This window comes from Poecilia mexicana, unplaced genomic scaffold (assembly GCF_051168715.1).
Source record: "Poecilia mexicana isolate PSO_F unplaced genomic scaffold, ASM5116871v1 scaffold_9, whole genome shotgun sequence".
Classification (NCBI taxonomy): domain Eukaryota; kingdom Metazoa; phylum Chordata; class Actinopteri; order Cyprinodontiformes; family Poeciliidae; genus Poecilia; species Poecilia mexicana.
The window spans coordinates 1113272-1134264 of record NW_028263378.1 but is presented as its reverse complement, the minus strand read 5'-3'; the positions used below and the strand labels follow the sequence as shown (position 1 = coordinate 1134264).

The following is a 20993-nucleotide window of genomic DNA, read 5'->3' as shown; positions in this document are numbered from 1 at the left end:
TCATGTCTACTGTCAGTTTTATTGTTTTACAACATTTACAAGTTAAACACCAGAAAAACAAATACATGAGTCAAATTAAAATAATTATTTTTTTACTGTAGACTCTCAGTTTTCAGTCACTCTGCAGATCTGAGCCACTCGACTGGCTTTTATTACGAGAACCTCAGAAAATCTCAGAGAAATTATTTAATGATGTTATTTAATCCCAGCTTTAAGCAAACAGCTCCAACATGGCGACCTGGTGGAGTTTTATAATGTCTCTATGTGCCTGGAAAACATAAAATATTGCCCCCTAGGGGCTGTTTTAATTAGTACAGGTGCTTCATTGTTTTCATCCAATGATGTTTCTGTTAGAAACATAAAATCACCATCATGCAGTGCAGCTGCGCCTCACACAGGGCCTGGTGCTGATCAGTTTCCTTCCTCTTCCTGGTGCTGATCAGTTTCCTTCCTCTTCCTGCTGATCAGTTTCCTTCCTCTTCCTGGTGCTGATCAGTTTCCTTCCTCTTCCTGCTGATCAGTTTCCTTCCTCTTCCTGCTGATCAGTTTCCTTCCTCTTCCTGGTGCTGATCAGTTTCCTTCCTCTTCCTGGTGCTGATCAGTTTCCTTCCTCTTCCTGCTGATCAGTTTCCTTCCTCTTCCTGATGATCAGTTTCCTTCCTCTTCCTGATGATCAGTTTCCTTCCTCTTCCTGATGCTGATCAGTTTCCTTCCTCTTCCTGCTGATCAGTTTCCTTCCTCTTCCTGCTGATCAGTTTCCTTCCTCTTCCTGGTGCTGATCAGTTTCCTTCCTCTTCCTGATGATCAGTTTCCTTCCTATTCCTGATGATCAGTTTCCTTCCTCTTCCTGCTGATCAGTTTCCTTCCTCTTCCTGATGCTGATCAGTTTCCTTCCTCTTCCTGCTGATCAGTTTCCTTCCTCTTCCTGGTGATCAGTTTCCTTCCTCTTCCTGCTGATCAGTTTCCTTCCTCTTCCTGATGATCAGTTTCCTTCCTCTTCCTGGTGCTGATCAGTTTCCTTCCTCTTCCTGATGATCAGTTTCCTTCCTATTCCTGATGATCAGTTTCCTTCCTCTTCCTGCTGATCAGTTTCCTTCCTCTTCCTGCTGATCAGTTTCCTTCCTCTTCCTGATGATCAGTTTCCTTCCTCTTCCTGGTGCTGATCAGTTTCCTTCCTCTTCCTGATGATGATCAGTTTCCTTCCTCTTCCTGCTGATCAGTTTCCTTCCTCTTCCTGATGATCAGTTTCCTTCCTCTTCCTGGTGCTGATCAGTTTTCTTCCTCTTCCTGATGCTGATCAGTTTCCTTCCTCTTCCTGCTGATCAGTTTCCTTCCTCTTCCTGCTGATCAGTTTCCTTCCTCTTCCTGCTGATCAGTTTCCTTCCTATTACTGATGATCAGTTTCCTTCCTCTTCCTGATGATCAGTTTCCTTCCTCTTCCTGCTGATCAGTTTCCTTCGTCTTCCTGATGATCAGTTTCCTTCCTCTTCCTGATGATCAGTTTCCTTCCTCTTCCTGGTGCTGATCAGTTTCCTTCCTCTTCCTGATGATCAGTTACCTTCCTCTTCCTGGTGCTGATCAGTTTCCTTCCTCTTCCTGATGATCAGTTTCCTTCCTATTCCTGCTGATCAGTTTCCTTCCTCTTCCTGCTGACCAGTTTCCTTCCTCTTCCTGGTGCTGATCAGTTTCCTTCCTCTTCCTGCTGATCAGTTTCCTTCCTCTTCCTGGTGCTGATCAGTTTCCTTCCTCTTCCTGCTGATCAGTTTCCTTCCTCTTCCTGGTGCTGACCAGTTTCCTTCCTCTTCCCGGTGCTGATCAGTTTCCTTCCTCTTCTTGATGCTGATCAGTTTCCTTCCTCTTCCTGATGATCAGTTTCCTTCCTCTTCCTGGTGCTGATCAGTTTCCTTCCTCTTCCTGATGATCAGTTTCCTTCCTCTTCCTGGTGATGATCAGTTTCCTTCCTCTTCCTGGTGATGATCAGTTTCCTTCCTCCTCCTGGTGCTGATCAGTTTCCTTCCTCTTCCTGCTGATCAGTTTCCTTCCTCTTCCTGATTATCAGTTTCCTTCCTCTTCCTGATGATCAGTTTCCTTCCTCTTCCTGATGATCAGTTTCCTTCCTCTTCCTGATGATCAGTTTCCTTCCTCTTCCTGGTGCTGATCAGTTTCCTTCCTCTTCCTGGTGCTGATCAGTTTCCTTCCTCTTCCTGATGATCAGTTTCCTTCCTCTTCCTGATGATCAGTTTCCTTCCTCTTCCTGCTGATCAGTTTCCTTCCTCTTCCTGCTGATCAGTTTCCTTCCTCTTCCTGATGATCAGTTTCCTTCCTCTTCCTGGTGCTGATCAGTTTCCTTCCTCTTCCTGATGATGATCAGTTTCCTTCCTCTTCCTGCTGATCAGTTTCCTTCCTCTTCCTGATGATCAGTTTCCTTCCTCTTCCTGGTGCTGATCAGTTTCCTTCCTCTTCCTGATGCTGATCAGTTTCCTTCCTCTTCCTGATGATCAGTTTCCTTCCTCTTCCTGGTGCTGATCAGTTTCCTTCCTCTTCCTGATGATGATCAGTTTCCTTCCTCTTCCTGCTGATCAGTTTCCTTCCTCTTCCTGATGATCAGTTTCCTTCCTCTTCCTGGTGCTGATCAGTTTCCTTCCTCTTCCTGATGCTGATCAGTTTCCTTCCTCTTCCTGCTGATCAGTTTCCTTCCTCTTCCTGCTGATCAGTTTCCTTCCTCTTCCTGATGATCAGTTTCCTTCCTATTACTGATGATCAGTTTCCTTCCTCTTCCTGATGATCAGTTTCCTTCCTATTCCTGATGATCAGTTTCCTTCCTCTTCCTGCTGATCAGTTTCCTTCCTCTTCCTGCTGATCAGTTTCCTTCCTCTTCCTGATGATCAGTTTCCTTCCTCTTCCTGGTGCTGATCAGTTTCCTTCCTCTTCCTGATGATGATCAGTTTCCTTCCTCTTCCTGCTGATCAGTTTCCTTCCTCTTCCTGATGATCAGTTTCCTTCCTCTTCCTTGTGCTGATCAGTTTCCTTCCTCTTCCTGATGATCAGTTTCCTTCCTATTACTGATGATCAGTTTCCTTCCTCTTCCTGATGATCAGTTTCCTTCCTCTTCCTGATGATCAGTTTCCTTCCTCTTCCTGATGATCAGTTTCCTTCCTATTCCTGATGATCAGTTTCCTTCCTCTTCCTGCTGATCAGTTTCCTTCGTCTTCCTGATGATCAGTTTCCTTCCTCTTCCTGATGATCAGTTTCCTTCCTCTTCCTGGTGCTGATCAGTTTCCTTCCTCTTCCTGATGATCAGTTACCTTCCTCTTCCTGGTGCTGATCAGTTTCCTTCCTCTTCCTGATGATCAGTTTCCTTCCTATTCCTGCTGATCAGTTTCCTTCCTCTTCCTGCTGACCAGTTTCCTTCCTCTTCCTGGTGCTGATCAGTTTCCTTCCTCTTCCTGCTGATCAGTTTCCTTCCTCTTCCTGGTGCTGATCAGTTTCCTTCCTCTTCCTGCTGATCAGTTTCCTTCCTCTTCCTGGTGCTGATCAGTTTCCTTCCTCTTCTTGATGCTGATCAGTTTCCTTCCTCTTCCTGATGATCAGTTTCCTTCCTCTTCCTGGTGCTGACCAGTTTCCTTCCTCTTCCCGGTGCTGATCAGTTTCCTTCCTCTTCTTGATGCTGATCAGTTTCCTTCCTCTTCCTGATGATCAGTTTCCTTCCTCTTCCTGGTGCTGATCAGTTTCCTTCCTCTTCCTGGTGCTGATCAGTTTCCTTCCTCTTCCTGATGATCAGTTTCCTTCCTCTTCCTGGTGATGATCAGTTTCCTTCCTCTTCCTGGTGATGATCAGTTTCCTTCCTCCTCCTGGTGCTGATCAGTTTCCTTCCTCTTCCTGCTGATCAGTTTCCTTCCTCTTCCTGATTATCAGTTTCCTTCCTCTTCCTGATGATCAGTTTCCTTCCTCTTCCTGATGATCAGTTTCCTTCCTCTTCCTGATGATCAGTTTCCTTCCTCTTCCTGGTGCTGATCAGTTTCCTTCCTCTTCCTGGTGCTGATCAGTTTCCTTCCTCTTCCTGATGATCAGTTTCCTTCCTCTTCCTGGTGCTGATCAGTTTCCTTCCTCTTCCTGATGATCAGTTTCCTTCCTCTTCCTGATGATCAGTTTCCTTCCTCTTCCTGATGATCAGTTTCCTTCCTCTTCCTGATGATCAGTTTCCTTCCTCTTCCTGGTGCTGATCAGTTTCCTTCCTCTTCCTGGTGCTGATCAGTTTCCTTCCTCTTCCTGGTGCTGATCAGTTTCCTTCCTCTTCCTGGTGCTGACCAGTTTCCTTCCTCTTCCTGATGATCAGTTTCCTTCCTCTTCCTGATGATCAGTTTCCTTCCTCTTCCTGGTGCTGATCAGTTTCCTTCCTCTTCCTGATGATCAGTTTCCTTCCTCTTCCTGGTGCTGATCAGTTTCCTTCCTCTTCCTGATGATCAGTTTCCTTCCTCTTCCTGATGATCAGTTTCCTTCCTCTTCCTGATGATCAGTTTCCTTCCTCTTCCTGGTGCTGATCAGTTTCCTTCCTCTTCCTGGTGCTGATCAGTTTCCTTCCTCTTCCTGATGATCAGTTTCCTTCCTCTTCCTGGTGCTGATCAGTTTCCTTCCTCTTCCTGATGATCAGTTTCCTTCCTCTTCCTGATGATCAGTTTCCTTCCTCTTCCTGATGATCAGTTTCCTTCCTCTTCCTGATGATCAGTTTCCTTCCTCTTCCTGGTGCTGATCAGTTTCCTTCCTCTTCCTGGTGCTGATCAGTTTCCTTCCTCTTCCTGGTGCTGATCAGTTTCCTTCCTCTTCCTGGTGCTGACCAGTTTCCTTCCTCTTCCTGATGATCAGTTTCCTTCCTCTTCCTGATGATCAGTTTCCTTCCTCTTCCTGGTGCTGATCAGTTTCCTTCCTCTTCCTGATGATCAGTTTCCTTCCTCTTCCTGGTGCTGATCAGTTTCCTTCCTCTTCCTGATGATCAGTTTCCTTCCTCTTCCTGATGATCAGTTTCCTTCCTCTTCCTGATGATCAGTTTCCTTCCTCTTCCTGGTGCTGATCAGTTTCCTTCCTCTTCCTGGTGCTGATCAGTTTCCTTCCTCTTCCTGGTGATGATCAGTTTCCTTCCTCCTCCTGGTGCTGATCAGTTTCCTTCCTCTTCCTGGTGCTGACCAGTTTCCTTCCTCTTCCTGCTGATCAGTTTTCTTCCTCTTCCTGATGATCAGTTTCCTTCCTCTTCCTGATGATCAATTTCCTTCCTCCTCCTGGTGCTGATCAGTTTCCTTCCTCTTCCTGGTGATGATCAGTTTCCTTCCTCTTCCTGCTGATCAGTTTCCTTCCTCTTCCTGGTGCTGATCAGTTTCCTTCCTCTTCCTGGTGCTGACCAGTTTCCTTCCTCTTCCTGCTGATCAGTTTCCTTCCTCTTCCTGATGATCAGTTTCCTTCCTCTTCCTGATGATCAGTTTCCTTCCTCTTCCTGGTGCTGATCAGTTTCCTTCCTCTTCCTGATGATCAGTTTCCTTCCTCTTCCTGGTGCTGATCAGTTTCCTTCCTCTTCCTGATGATCAGTTTCCTTCCTCTTCCTGGTGCTGATCAGTTTCCTTCCTCTTCCTGCTGATCAGTTTCCTTCCTCTTCCTGGTGATGATCAGTTTCCTTCCTCTTCCTGGTGCTGATCAGTTTCCTTCCTCTTCCTGGTGCTGATCAGTTTTCTTTCTCTTCCTGATGATCAGTTTCCTTCCTCTTCCTGGTGATGATCAGTTTCCTTCCTCTTCCTGGTGCTGATCAGTTTTCTTCCTCTTCCTGATGATCAGTTTCCTTCCTCTTCCTGGTGATGATCAGTTTCCTTCCTCTTCCTGGTGCTGATCAGTTTTCTTCCTCTTCCTGATGATCAGTTTCCTTCCTCTTCCTGGTGATGATCAGTTTCCTTCCTCTTCCTGGTGCTGATCAGTTTTCTTCCTCTTCCTGATGATCAGTTTCCTTCCTCTTCCTGGTGATGATCAGTTTTCTTCCTCTTCCTGATGATCAGTTTCCTTCCTCTTCCTGGTGATGATCAGTTTCCTTCCTCTTCCTGGTGCTGATCAGTTTCCTTCCTCTTCCTGGTGATGATCAGTTTCCTTCCTCTTCCTGGTGCTGATCAGTTTCCTTCCTCTTCCTGGTGATGATCAGTTTCCTTCCTCCTCCTGGTGCTGATCAGTTTCCTTCCTCTTCCTGGTGATGATCAGTTTCCTTCCTCTTCCTGGTGCTGATCAGTTTCCTTCCTCTTCCTGATGATCAGTTTCCTTCCTCTTCCTGGTGATCAGTTTCCTTCCTCTTCCTGGTGATCAGTTTCCTTCCTCTTCCTGGTGCTGATCAGTTTCCTTCCTCTTCCTGATGATCAGTTTCCTTCCTCTTCCTGGTGATCAGTTTCCTTCCTCTTCCTGGTGATCAGTTTCCTTCCTCTTCCTGATGATCAGTTTCCTTCCTCTTCCTGGTGATCAGTTTCCTTCCTCTTCCTGGTGATCAGTTTCCTTCCTCTTCCTGGTGCTGATCAGTTTCCTTCCTCTTCCTGGTGATGATCAGTTTCCTTCCTCTTCCTGGTTATGATCAGTTTCCTTCCTCTTCCTGGTGATGATCAGTTTCCTTCCTCCTCCTGGTGCTGATCAGTTTCCTTCCTCTTCCTGGTGCTGATCAGTTTCCTTCCTCTTCCTGGTGATCAGTTTCCTTCCTCTTCCTGGTGCTGATCAGTTTCCTTCCTCTTCCTGGTGATGACCAGTTTCCTTCCTCTTCCTGGTGCTGATCAGTTTCCTTCCTCTTCCTGGTGCTGATCAGTTTCCTTCCTCTTCCTGGTGCTGATCAGTTTCCTTCGTCTTCCTGCTGATCAGTTTCCTTCCTCTTCCTGCTGATCAGTTTCCTTCCTCTTCCTGCTGATCAGTTTCCTTCCTCTTCCTGGTGCTGATCAGTTTCCTTCCTCTTCCTGGTGCTGATCAGTTTCCTTCCTCTTCCTGGTGCTGATCAGATGCTCTTCCTTCAGTCCTTCATGGCCCAGCAACAGGAAACTCAAAGATTCATTTTTTACTGATCATCTTCTTTTGCTTCCTGTTTCATTTCTTAGTGATCAGGAACTCAGATATCCAAGAACTTTTTATCAAAAGCAGACATTCTCAAACGCAAATCAGCATTTAACTGATTTTTTAAATGTTTGACTTTGACTAGGCCCGTCGGAGTAAATAAATCAATAAATCACATGATAAATTAAAACTAGATCAATCATTCCCATTCTTCTTTCTACGTAAAACTGGATGATAAAGTCTTCAGTCTGTTGTTTTGGTCTCAACCAGACATTTTTTTATTTACAGAGATTTCATTATTATTACTATTTTATTTTAGATATTTAAATATTTTTTGAAGGACAGGTGTGCTTACCGAGACTTCATAGTTCCTTTTATTTGTTGTTTCTGCAGTTTTGTTCATTTATTTTGTATATTTAAAATGCATTTAATTTATATTAGATTTTAAAGTTTATTTATCACAATGTGTTCTTGCATTATTATGTTATTACTATTATATTACTGGAAAATGGTCTCAAAACAACAATATTATCATTTATCGCAGTAACTTCATCGTCCAGCTAAACGTTTTACTGTGACAGACCTGGATCTGAGAAAAGGGAAGAAAATCAAATGTGACATTTTGAATCAAAATGGTTTACAGTTCTGCTCTCAAAAATGACGATTTGTTCCACTGAAATATTGCAGTGATTCAATTTCAGCAGGTAAAAAAACAAAACGGTTCACAAGTTTTAGTTTCCGCTGCTGGTTCAGTTAAATGTTGGTTTTTATTTTGAAAACTCAAAGCTGAACTGGATAAGAATCATAAACCCAGATCAGGTTCTACAGTTGTGCCTCGTTTTCCTGACAAAGTCACCATGTTCAGGTAACAGATTGTGTTTCATTTATAAATAAATCCATCATGAAGCTGCTGGTTCTGTTTTATAAAGACTGTAAATTCACAACCTGGAGTTATGACAGAAACATGCTGCTGCCCTCTGCTGGGAAACTGAGGAAATTACCAGATGATTTCAAAGATTCTTTTATTTTTTATTATTTAAAAGTTTTTTAAATGGTCAGACAGAACGAGGATGAGAGGAAACCTGTTCACACCCAGCAGAAGGAAAAGTGAGAAGGGCTGTGAACATTTTGGGTAAAACAAACTGAATCCAAGAAATCAATGGAAGCTGCATTTATTTAATCACTTTTAACTTTATACATAAATGTTTAAATGTCAGATTATAATGACTTTTTCAGTATTTACAGCAGCAGGTGGTGAAACTACAAGAGTTTATGCCAATTTTTTACACCCAGTCAGGAAAACTCTGCATCAAGCTGAAGCCTCTTTTACAGAGTCCTGGTCTAAATGCCTCAGAATAAATAATTACAGGCCCAAATAAAATAAACTGATAAAAAAATATTGGCTGAGTGCAAAGGAAGAAACCAGAAAGAAATAAAGGAAACCAGCAGCTTCAGTACTGAGGAGGAAACAGAAACCAGGTGAGTCTGATCAGGTGAAGCAGCTGTGGGAAAGAAATGAGCAAGGCATTATGGGAAATTATAAATAAACACATTTAGAGACCAGAAATAAAGTCAAAGAATCTACAAACCAAAAGGCCTGAAACCAGAATGAAGTCTAAAGTTAATGCCCAGAGAGCTGAAGGAGAAGGAAAATAGTAAGAATCTAAACACAAAGCAACATAAACCATAACAACAATGTGTTTAATGTAACTTTAACAACCAAATATAGTCTTTCAATAATCCAGCAGCTGTTACCTTAAACACATTTCCAGAATAAAGACTTTTCTGTTTAACCAGGACAAAGAAAAACTGCTGCAGGTTTTATTTCACCAGGTTAAGCAGCAGCTGCTGCTGTCTGAGTCCTGACCAGCACCAGGAACATGGATTAGTTCCCAGCAGCTGCAGAGGCTCATGGGTAACAGGCTGTTTGGATCCTGGGTTGGTTGGAGGTTTGTTTATCGTCCTGTTTCTTTGATTAGACCAGTTTTGTTTCTGTTTTACTTTAGTAGTTATTCTAGTTATGTTTATTTCTTCTCTAGTTTAACTATGTTCTAGTTATTCTTTAGTTTTAGACTCATTTCATGGCTGGCCGCCTCCACTGTTCATTTAGAAACTTTGTCATTTTATACAATTTAAAAATTAATTCATGTAAGTTTGGAACAAAACAGCAATTTTATTTTTATTGATTATAAACTTTATTAATGGCAAAAAAAATACATAAAATGGCTCACAATGATTCATCTGGATCTGAATAAACTTTAAATTAGATGATTGTTAACTAAATACTTTATGTTCTTCATCATGTAGACACATGACTGAGGTACTGAGATGCAGCAGTGAATCCTGCAGCAGGTCAGTTTGGATGTGGCAGCAGAGAGAAACGATGCTGCTGCAGTTTAAGTTTTGTTTGTTTTTGATACGTTGCAATCAGATAAATTTATCTTTTTTTATTCTGCAGTGGGAAATTAAAATGTGATTTTATCTTTTCTAACTAATAAATTAATAAAAGCATCAAATGACAGTTTAAAAACAGAAATGGTTGAAAACTTTATGAAATCAAATCTGATTTAATAAGTTTGGAGTTATTTGATAATATAGACAGAAAAGTTTACAAATTGTACTGGAAAGCACAACAAGCTAACAAACTGACTCAGCAGTTAGTTAGTTAGTTAGTTAGTTAGTTAGTTAGTTAGTTAGTTAGTTAGTTAGTTAGTTAGTTAGTTAGTTAGTTAGTTAGTTAGTTAGTTAGTTTGCACCAGCTGTGAAAACTCCTCCAGTCCCAGAGTCCCAGAGTTAAAAGCCTCCATGATGTTCTGGTTCTTTACTACAAGCAGCAGTAAAAACCCAGCAGGTTCTCCCCATTTGTCTCTCTAATCTTGATGTTTTCATTCATTTTAACATGATTTAGGAGAATAATTAAGTTCAGTGCACAACAAGTAAATTATCACTGGAGAAAATTACTTTGGTAATGATAACTTTCTGAAAATATCAAACCAAAAGGCCTGAAATGTACCAGAAATATTCTGTATGACTCCCACTGATTACATTAGAGTCTAAATTAAAAAGCATAAATGAAGCTGAAGCTCTGTGTCAGATGCCTGGTAACGTTGTACTAACTATACTTTATAGTTTTTCAGTTTCCTTCCTGTGTTTAGTTTGAAAAGGCTTAAGAACGGGACAAAGGTTTACATCTTTCCACCTCAGCCCTGATTTCTCCAACTTGGACTTCATGATACGTTCCAGAGACGATGACTGATCTGGTCTCTCCGTCTTCATAGGTTCGTTTCAGGAGGGCGGTGAAGGGAATGTCCATCCTGTACTGATAACCAACCATCTTTACTGTGCAGCTGTGGTTTGGTGGTACGGTAAGCTGTAACGTCACAAAGTTACAGCTTACCGTACCTGATCCGTTTGTCCTTCTCCTCATTAAGAAATCAATGACCTTTTACCAAGATGGTTTCTGATGGAGTCGTGTTGCTGCCGCGTCCTCAGAAAGTCCACAGATGTTTTATATCATCATCATCATCATCATCATCATCGTCATCATCATCATCATCCTCTGACGCCTGAATCTTTTCAGGTCCCATTCGCTTATAATTCCACTTTTAGTTTTGATGTTTGTTTGCTTTGTTTCTTTTTTAAATCAAATTTGAATCAAATGATCAACATAGAAAATAAACATATTTATAAACGTTTAGTTTGATTTATTAAAGTTCCTGCACATGCAGATGGAAATATGAGGAACACAAATTACATTAAAAACAAGACAGATATTAAAAAATAATCATCATATAAAAACATTTTAATGAATATTTAAACCAAATTAACTGTAAATAAATTCTATATTCATATTACTATTATAAGGAATCAACAGTTTCTGAACATCTCAGGTTTCCAGGGAGTTTATTCCAGATCTGAGGAGCAGAGAGACTAAATGGTTCTGGTTCTGGTTCTGAAGTCAGTGGGTCTGACTGAGGGTTTACCTGGTTTTTATCTGAGCAGAAGCTCAGAAATGGATTTAAATCCAAACCCTTTCAGGACTTTATGGGTAGAAATATATAAAACATGAGACGGTTTAACACACATGTGTCAAACTCAAGGCCCGCGGGCCACATGTGGCCCACCATGTCATTTTATGTGGCCTCCCCCCCCTCCCAGCATTTTATAGGCTGATGATTGACTTAAAATAGGTTTTGAGCACGAATTGACTACAAACTACATCTCCCACAATGCATTCCGATTGTTACCAGCCAACATTGCGGCTTCTCGCCACTAGAGAGCAGCAGAGTCACCTCAAGCTGCTTATTGATTTTCCCAGAGAATAAAACTAGACATCGACAAGCTAACATCAAAACGACCAAGAAAAGAAAAATCGATTTACAAGTAAGACCAGTGGTGCAAAAAGTGGGTATGCAGTGCATGCAACGCATAGGGGCGCTGCACCAGAGGGGGCGTCAAAACCCCGTCTGGAGGGGGCGGCGCCCCGATGATGCCTTCGCATACACTTCACCGCGCCCTTACGCTCCTTCACTTCGCGCACATGTAAATGTAAATGTAGCGAGTTTTACCTTTCACGTGTCTTCGTCTCGGGGGGGTAAACATACGGTCGCTCATACGGATAAAGCGACCGTATGTTTTCTACGCTCCTTCACGTACCTTCCTTTTTTTTTGGGGGGGGGGGGCGATTTATGTTTTCGCATCCACCTGAATAATATGTAGTTGCACCCCTGAGTAAGACTGTGAATGAAGATGTGTGTGAGTTGATGTCAGGGCGGCAGGTGGCACTAGACTTTTTTTGTTATCCGTTATCTTGACCGACAACATAAAAAAAATCGGTCATGTACTATTTTTATCCGTGAAATTACAATCATATTAACATCGGATATTTAGCCGCATTTTTTGCGGTTTAGTTAATATTCACCGTGAATCCAGATCCCATCACAGATTAAGCAGATAAATGCATCTACATTTTTCTCCGTAGTTACAAAAACCACTGACTGAGGCCCCAATAACTTTTAATAAATTAAATTAAGCGACTTCACTTAAATTAGCATCACTTCACCCACTGGGGTCTGAACAACTTCCTCCTGGTTCCCATCTGCAGAAAAATCTGCGCTAATTCATCAGTCAGTTGGATCTGTCTGATCCAAACAGATCAACTGAACTCTGAGTGTTTTACCCTGTCCGGTGTGCACTTTTACCAGGATTATTTATTTATTTATTTATTTTTTTGCGTGGTTTCGCTTCTCCGAAACGGACAGATGTTACGTCTGCAGCTCCTCCAGAGCGCCGCTCTCCTGGGTAACGTGAACCCAGGAGGCTCCATTTGCTAAATCCGCTGTATGAGCGGATTCTAATTCTTCGCAGCGGCGCATGTTACAGTCTAATTAACTTCTGCGTCGTCTTTTATTTCCTCAAGATAAACTGCCGGCTCCTCAAATGGATTAACACAACCAGGGGCGCAACTATTCAGGTGGATGTGAAAATATAAATGAACCATTTTTAATTTTGAAGGGTTGATTTTATTTTTGAACTGTTATTTATTGTAAAGTGTTGATTTTATTTTTGAACCCTTATTTATTGTGAAGTGTTGATTGTCTGAAAGCCCTTACACATGAATTGCCCCATACGGGGTTTGAACCAACAACCTCAGGATTACCAGCACCGTGCTCTAACCTGCTGAGCTAACTCACCTACCTTACAAACTGTTGAGTTTCCATGGATTTAAGAAGAACTTACATGATCTTACCACAATGAAGATTTGATAAAAGTGCTTATATTCCAATGTTTTTCAAAACAACATACATAATATTTTATTTTCCAGAGATTTTGTATGTTGAAGTGTTGATATTATTTTTGAACCATTTTTCATTTTCAAGTGTTGATTGTATTTCAGAGATATTTTTTATTTTAATGTGTTAATTTTATTTTTGAACCATTTTTTATTTGTAAGTATTGATTTTATTTTTTAGCCATTTAGCCAAGTCTCTGTAGAACCATTTGTCTCTGCTAATGATATCTTCAATACAATTTGTTGATCCCAGGCTTAGTTTATGGACTGTAATGTGAAATTAGGCACAAGTATAAGTCTGACAGTTTGTTCACCAAGTTACTGTGCTCTCTGAGGGGATCTGTAAGTATTTGACATTGTTCCATGCCCATCATTGACGTTAGTCTCTAACAAAATGTGGATCATCTACCAGGAACACTGCAAAGAGCCTGAGTTCCTGTAGTGTAGTGGTTATCACGTTTGCTTTACATGCAAAAGGTCGCTGGTTCGAAACCAGACAGAAATGGTTTTTGTAGGTTATGCATCTCTTGGGGTGCAGTGAGACAATAAGAGCCTTCCTCTTTTGTGATGGTTCATTTGCCAATCGACTTCAATGTCGGCTTCTTTGAAATCGAAGCTACTTTACTTCAGTTACCAATTGGCAGTTCTATGGCGTAATGCATGTGTCAAACTCAAGGCCCGCGGGCCACATGTGGCCCCCCAGCATTTTATAGGCCAATGATTGACTTAAAATAGGTTTTGAGCACGAATTGACTACAAACTACATTTCAACCAAAGGTTTGTAATGCGCTTCCTAACCAGACGCTCCAAAGCGTCCGGTCCATAACTCTTCAACTCGCTGTCAGCTCCGGTCAGAAAGACGCATTTAGTTCAGAGACCATGAGATGATATTCAGAAAGGGTTTTTTTATTAATTGGTTTCAGTTGCCTCTGAGACTAAATCTCTGTGTAAAGTCTATCATGTCTGCCCATGTGACTTGTTTTTATTATTTGTTTGCTCACCTTTAAACACTGATTTAAATATTGTAATTTTTAAACTGAGCAGTAATTTTACATCCATGGAAACTCAAATGTGATATTTAAAACTTTAATACATAAAATCAGTTATTTAACAATATGAGGTGTTTAATTTATTTTTAACATTGTATTTTTATACATTTATGCTGGGGCTGCCCAAGTCTAGTTTTCCACCATCTGCAGCTTTAGATGGTTCCTTCTCTAACACACCTGGACCATTGACTCATTATAAGCCTCTACAGACCTGAATGAGGGAAGTCAACCTTTTAGCAGGGGTGTTTTAGCAGGGATGCACTCCTGATCTGTACCGTCAATGAGGCCCGTTGAGGGGGGCCAATATGCTGAAGTGGCCCTCGGTGAAACTGAGTTTGACACCCCTGGTTTAACATGAAGCCGCGGGTTCTACCTGTTCAGGTAGAACAGAGGAAAACAACAAAGCGTTCAGAGAGTGTCCGCCAGAGGGCGCTGCTCGCCTGCAGTGCTTTTAATGAGATGTTTAAAATGCGACCTGAGCCCAAATAGCTCAGAATAAACTGTTTAAGGAAAAGTAAAAACTAACAAATAAAACTTGCTTTAACTAAAAATGATTCTAAAACTTTATGTTTAGATATGAAGAATAATCTCTTTAGTTTTATTCTGAATTTTCTGTTGATTCTCAGATTTTTCTCAGATTTTATTTAACGCCTGTAAAAAATAATATTTTCCATATTAAACTTTATGTTTGAGTTGATTTCCAGCCGCTGGTTCTAGTTTTGTTTTCACCGTTTATGACGAAACGAAAGTGAAAGAAACCCGAAGCCGAACCTCCTCCTCCTCCTGCTGCTGCTGCGGCGGTTCCGTCAGTTCGAGTCTGGACCCGAACCATGGAGGAGTCCGAGTGTCCCGCCGTGACCGTGGAGGGCGACTGGAGCCCGGCCCAGAGTAAAACCGTCCGGAACAAACTGCAGCTTTACTTCCAGAGCAAGAAGAAGTCCAGCGGAGGAGACTGCCGGGTGGAGGTGGAGGAGGAGGCCGCCAGAGCCGCCGTCTTCTTCCGAGCGGAGGAGGGTGAGTTCCTGCGAGGCTCTGGTTCTGCTCCGAACCGGGACGTAAAGGTCCAGTTTAGCCAGGGAGGAAAAGTTCACTGACTTAAAGAAAGTCCTGAAGGAAAACCAGGAGCTGTTTTACTTTCTCAGTCCGAAACTTTCCTTCAAAAATGGCGTCTAAATGTTTAAAGTTATTAATTATGATCATAAACATCCTGCTGGTTAATAAACAACCTGACACGCAGCTGAGCTCCCAGCATGCACCTGGGCTGCTCCTTCATCCTGGAGGCACATGAGTCACCAGTCAGCTGATCAGGTCCGAGTCTGACCTCATGACCTGAGGCCGGGGTTAAAGGTCAGGATCAGAGCTGAGGTGATCTGGCCCAGCAGGGACATGGAGACAGAACCAGGCTGTTACTGGTTCTGCTTCCAGAACCAGTAACAGCCTGGTTCTGGAAGCTGTTACTCCAGAACCAGGCTGTTACTGGGAGTCCTGCTGGTTAAACTGGGCTGCTCTGCATTCAGAGTGTAACTGGATAAACGGTCAGGATGACTCGATGCTTCATGTGTTTGCAGTCAGAGATCAAGTCCTGGCTAAGAAGGATCATGAGATCAAGGTGGACGGTAAATCTGTGCGGCTGCGGCTCGGTTCTGGACCTGCTCAGGTAAAACCTGCCGTCTGGGTGAAGATCGATTAGTTTAAAGACCCTCAGGATTATAAATCATCTAGTTGTTGGTCGACATGAGTCCAGTTAAAGCTGAACTTTAACGTTTATCGGTTCTGACCCGATGAACATCAGAACCAGTGGATCTTCCCGTCTCAGATGATTCTCTCTGGTTTCTCCACAGATCCAGACGACCAGCAGCACCGACGGCTCAGGTAAACATCTCTGTTCTGGTCCAGATCCGGGTTCTGCTCTGGGTTTGACCCGGTTCTGTTTAATCGGTTTTAACTTGGTGAGACTGAGAGAAACTGTAAAATAATCAGACGACATTTAAACAAACGACCAGACACTGAACCAGAACCAGAAGGACCAGAACCATAAGGACCAGAACCAGAAGAACCAGAACCAGAAGGACCAGAACCAGAAGGAACAGAACCAGAAGGACCAGAACCAGAAGGACCAGAACCATAAGGACCAGAACCGTGTCTCCGTCTGAAAACTGTCTGGACTGAATCTTCAATTTTACTCAGAAATGCTGTCAGTTCATGAAGCCGACAGGAAATGGACCCGCAGCTCTAACAGAACTAAATACTTTGTGTTAAGAAGAGAAAATATCGTTTTGCAGCAGAATGCACCAAATAATTATACAAATGATATTTGATTCAGATCCAGCTGCAGATTCCAAGACCCAAAGACCAGAACCAGAACCAGAGGAAGGAGCTCCTGCAGGAAACCAGGGAGGTAAAAACACCAGAGATCAGAACAGAAACATGAAAATGATTTAAACCTTCAGGAGCTTTTTCTTCAACGGGACAAACTGTTACAGTTTCTGGTTATTCTGACCTTAAATTCCTGCAGAATTCCCCTCTGATCATCTTACATTTCATCGCTTCCTCGTGAAACGAAGGGAAGCTAAAAATGTTTCTGTAAAACCTCTGCCAGGTTCTGGGTCGGATCCGGTCGTTGCCGTGGTTCTGGAGAACGTCTCGGAGAACCTGAACAAAGATTATCTGCAGATGCTGGTGGAAACCGTCTCTGGTCTGGATGAGAACGACTTCAGTCTGGAGATGATCTGGGAATCCAACCTGGCCGTGGTGAACTTCAGCGCCCCCACAGGTAGGAACCGGAACCAGAACCGGAACCAGAACCGGCTGACGGAGCCGGACCGGTCCCCTCTGTGAAACAAATTATAGTTCATCTAAACAAATCTGCATAAATGTCCAATCAGGAAGTGAAACGTCATTTTATAGATTCTTTAGACAGAATAAAATATTTCAAGGTTTTATGTTTTACATTTTTAATGTCAGGCAAAAAAAATCCAAAATTCAGTTTGTGAGAAAATTAGAAATCACATCAGATCAATAAAAATGATGTTTTAAGCACAAACATCAGTTTAAAGATTTTAAAGTTTCATATCTTCATCTGCCAGAATCTCAGTGGAGAAAGTTAAACTGGATAATAAAACTGTGAAGTTTGATGATGTTCTTTCTTACTGCCTCCCTCCCTAAACTGTAAACTGTTCATCAGATGTGGAAAAGTTTATAACTGCGAGTCAGAAAAACTCCAAGATGAAGAAACACGGACTGACGGCTCGGCCACTAGGGGCAGCAAAGAGCGTCCGCATGGAGAGTCTTCCTCCGACTGTCCTCAAAGGTAAACAAACATTTCAGAAATATGTTTGATTTTAATAAATACTCTTACAATTTTAACATTTATGCTTTTTTGGTTTAACTCTTAAGTTTTTGGAACAATGAGAGACACTCAGGTCTCATTTTTATCAATGGAATTAATAAGGTTTTGTTACTGAAATGATTATTGATATTTTTACATGTTTTGTGTCGGATTGTCCCTGACTGGTTCCAGACATGATTGAGTTGTGGTTTGAGAAGAACTGGGAGCTTCCTGAGGACGTGGTGATGATCCCAGAGGAGCAGGCGGCCATCGTCTCCTTCAGGGACCCAAAAGGTTTCGCTCCTTTTCTCTGGTTCTTCATCAGTAAAGCCCTGCAGTGACAGGAGACCAGCTGTGAATAACAGGAGTTATAATAAAACTAGTCATTGAAACCAGAGCAGTTGGACTCTCACTCTGGGTTTAACCCAGTACGATGTTCGGTGTTAAACCCGGACATCGTACTGGTGAGTCTCGTTTTGTGATGCTCTTTGGTCCGTGGTCACAGCGGACTGTGGTGTGAAGCCGGTAGCTCCGCCCTAACCGCACCGCGTCACTGGACGTAGAGCTGCAGGTCGCTGAGCTGCTTCTATGGTGGAAACGGACCAAACCGCATCCAGAACCGGGCCGAACCGCTCAGGGTGAACAAGGCGATTTAAAACCTAAAGCAGCAGCAGAGACCTGCAGTCAGACCCAACGTTTGGTCAGGATTAACAGACTGAAGGACTGAGTTCCTCTGGTTGCATCAAAGCAGCTTTTATTTTGAAAAACGTCCCAGATTTGTTGTAGCATGATTATCTGCTGAATTCATCCTTTCACCGCCTCTCTCTGTTCTTGGTGTCTTGCTGCAGTTGTTCAGAGCATCTGCGTTAAAGAAGACCATGTGATGCGCTCCATCCCCGTCAAGCTGTACGCGTTCTACGAGTCTCTGGGAACCGCCCTGTACGGCCAGGCGCGGCCGGCCTGGAAGATGCCGGAGCCCGTCACCCAGAAGGTTCTGCCAGTGGTCTGGAAATTCCTCCTATTCAAGAAAATGCTGAAAAGCCTCAACGATCAGATGCGGCCGCATTTCTGCAGCGTAGATTTGGACCAGCCTGAGGTGAAACTCGGCCCCCTGCCGAGTTTTCTGAGGCAGAAAAGTCTGACTGCGAAAGACGTAGACAGCTGGGCGGAGGCGGCGAAGGACGCCTTCTGCAAACTCATGGCCCAGTACTCGGCCTTCGAATGCGACGCAAACACAGAGGCATGGAGAGCTGCTGAGAAGGAAGTCCGCTCGGTGGTGAAGGAAGACGCCTTAGTGGAGTTCGATCCATCCAGAGACGTGTTGACGGTCGCCGGCAGAGCTGACGATATAAAGAAAATCCGAGCTCCCGTAGAAAACATCCTTCTTAAAATAATGAGTCACATTGAACGGCAGACCAAAGGCGTGACTGAGCGCCTGGACTTTTCTCCTGCGTATTTCCACATCCTGACGGAGGAAGGGCTGCAGAAAGCTGCTTCTGACGTTTCTCCTGAGCTGAAGCTCTCGTTCAACGAAGCCACTGGGAGGTTGACCATTTCGGGACTCCCTGCTGAAGTTTACCAGATCAAATCCTGGATCCTAGAGAAATTTTTAAAAATAAAGAAGAAACAGCTAAATGTCCCTGCAGGCCTCCTGGAATACCTGCAGCAGGTGAACCCCATGGACATGTCAAAGAGCCTGTTCACGTCGCAAGGCATCAGCGCCATCTACTGCACAGAAAGCAGAGGCGTCTTCTTACTGGGGAGCTCTGACAGAGCCCTGGCCGATGCTGAGAGCAAGATGAAGACTTTGGATGTAAAAGATAAGAAACTTTATCAGAAAGGTAAAAACAAGCTTTATAAAGAGTCATTCTGATTCTTTGTCTTAACTTTAGTCAATACATCAAAATGTGAAAATAATCTGAAACCTTTAATATAGATTAAAAATAAATGTCTGCAAAAACCATTTTTGATTATTTTACATTTTATCACTACCTTGTGTAAATGAAGGGAGATACAACTATTTTTGAAATAATAGTTTAAAAAAATTATGTTTTTCCTGCCAGGTTCTGGGTCGGATCCGGTCGTTGCCGTGGTTCTGGAGAACGTCTCGGAGAACCTGAACAAAGATTATCTGCAGATGCTGGTGGAAACCGTCTCTGGTCTGGATGAGAACGACTTCAGTCTGGAGATGATCTGGGAATCCAACCTGGCCGTGGTGAACTTCAGCGCCCCCACAGGTAGGAACCGGAACCAGAACCAGAGGGAGAACTGGCTGACAGCCACTCAGAGCCGGACTGGTTCCACCTAAAGACACTTCCTTCAAGGGCGGTTCTAGGATCTGACCTTTAGGGGTATCAGCCCCCAGCACGGCTAAGACCCATGAGAAGATATTCGTTGGTGCAGTTTTCTAAATCTAACTGATTATCTACTAGAGGTGTGCCGATCGATCGGTCACCGATCATAATCGGGCCGATTTTCGTGAAAAAGTGCATGATCGGTGATCGGCGATCATTGGCTCTTGTTGCCGATACCGATCATCTCATTTCCAGCCTGCCCGTGCAGCTGGTCTCCTCTTTCCTTCACTCTGCGCAAACGCGCAGCAACAAATCCTAAGCGATGTGGAACTATAACCACTGAGTGAAAGGGGAAGTTTGCGTGTTGCGGCGGAAAATTGAAGCAGGTCAAAATGCATCAACACAACGAAGCTAATACGACATAAAAACAATGAGATACTTGACGGAGTTTGGCTACATCGAGGCTCACTGCAGTAAAAAAGACATATGGAGGATCAGATAGCAGGTAAAGCAGCGCACAGCTACAAACACTCACCCGGATTAGCATGACGGTCAGAAAGCTAAACAAATAAACCGCAAAATTATTTAAGTCTTCGAGCTGCGATGTCAGACTCTGGTTCTGCTCTCCTGTTGAACCGCTGCTACGCTACAGGTAGTAATATCTGACAGACGGAGCTTCGCTTCTGCTCCACCTGGTAGTGACTCTCACACCGAACCTCTGCTTAAAGCTGCAGCATCTAACTTAAAAAATACATTTTACATACGTAATAAAACTTTCGCTGTCCTAACATGAGACAGATAATCTCTAAAAAAATAATCGATCTCCTCCCTGATCTGCATAATTACTCCGCTCAGTCAGAAACAGCCAATCAGAGCTAGCAGTAACCAGCTAGCCGCCATGCTATCAGGAAGTTTTCATTCAGTAACTCTGGATTGTTTATTGTAATGGATCCTGTTTTTGCCTTTGAATGTTAAGTTTTATACTTGAATCTTTTGGCAATGTTGAGAGGTTTTATTTTGACTCTTTGCATTATTTAGCCTCTTCAGAGCCTTCATATGTTATCAGTCTGTTAAAGATAGTATTATTGATACCAGTACAATTCGCACAATGCCCGTTTTGTTTAGTTTTCTTCTTGGAAAAAGTTATTAAAACAAGTTTTTGTCTAAATTAAGGTGAATTCATGGTTCCTTTTTCCACATAATGTAACCGGTAGTGTTTATGATAAAAAAAATAATTATAATAATTATGTGATTGGTATCGGTGATCGGTATCGGTGATCGGCCCTCATGGGTGATCGGTATCGGGAGGAAAAAACCTGATCGGCACATCTCTATTATTTACATACATTCACTAACAAAATTAAGAGACATGTCAGTTATTCATAGAAGAACAATGTTCATTTTACTCAAACATGTACCTATAAAAAATAAAATCAGAGAAACTGATCATTTTTTCCAGAGGTGTATAAACTCAG

The 20993-nt window shown here is 42.7% G+C and overlaps 1 protein-coding gene across 1 annotated transcript in view; it reads left to right on the top strand.

Moving 5' to 3' along the window:
• The first annotated feature begins 14651 nt into the window (after positions 1 to 14651).
• LOC148157560 (protein mono-ADP-ribosyltransferase PARP14-like) overlaps positions 14652 to 20993 on the top strand; it is a 42565-nt gene continuing 36223 nt past the window's right edge. Inside the window, exons 1-9 of the mRNA XM_088008574.1 lie at positions 14652 to 14910; positions 15465 to 15553; positions 15738 to 15768; positions 16220 to 16294; positions 16496 to 16669; positions 17081 to 17206; positions 17417 to 17518; positions 18073 to 19065; positions 19288 to 19461. Of these exons, the coding sequence (XP_087864700.1) occupies positions 14727 to 14910; positions 15465 to 15553; positions 15738 to 15768; positions 16220 to 16294; positions 16496 to 16669; positions 17081 to 17206; positions 17417 to 17518; positions 18073 to 19065; positions 19288 to 19461 (1948 nt within the window). The 5' untranslated portion in view covers positions 14652 to 14726. The remainder of the gene's footprint in view (positions 14911 to 15464; positions 15554 to 15737; positions 15769 to 16219; positions 16295 to 16495; positions 16670 to 17080; positions 17207 to 17416; positions 17519 to 18072; positions 19066 to 19287; positions 19462 to 20993) is intronic.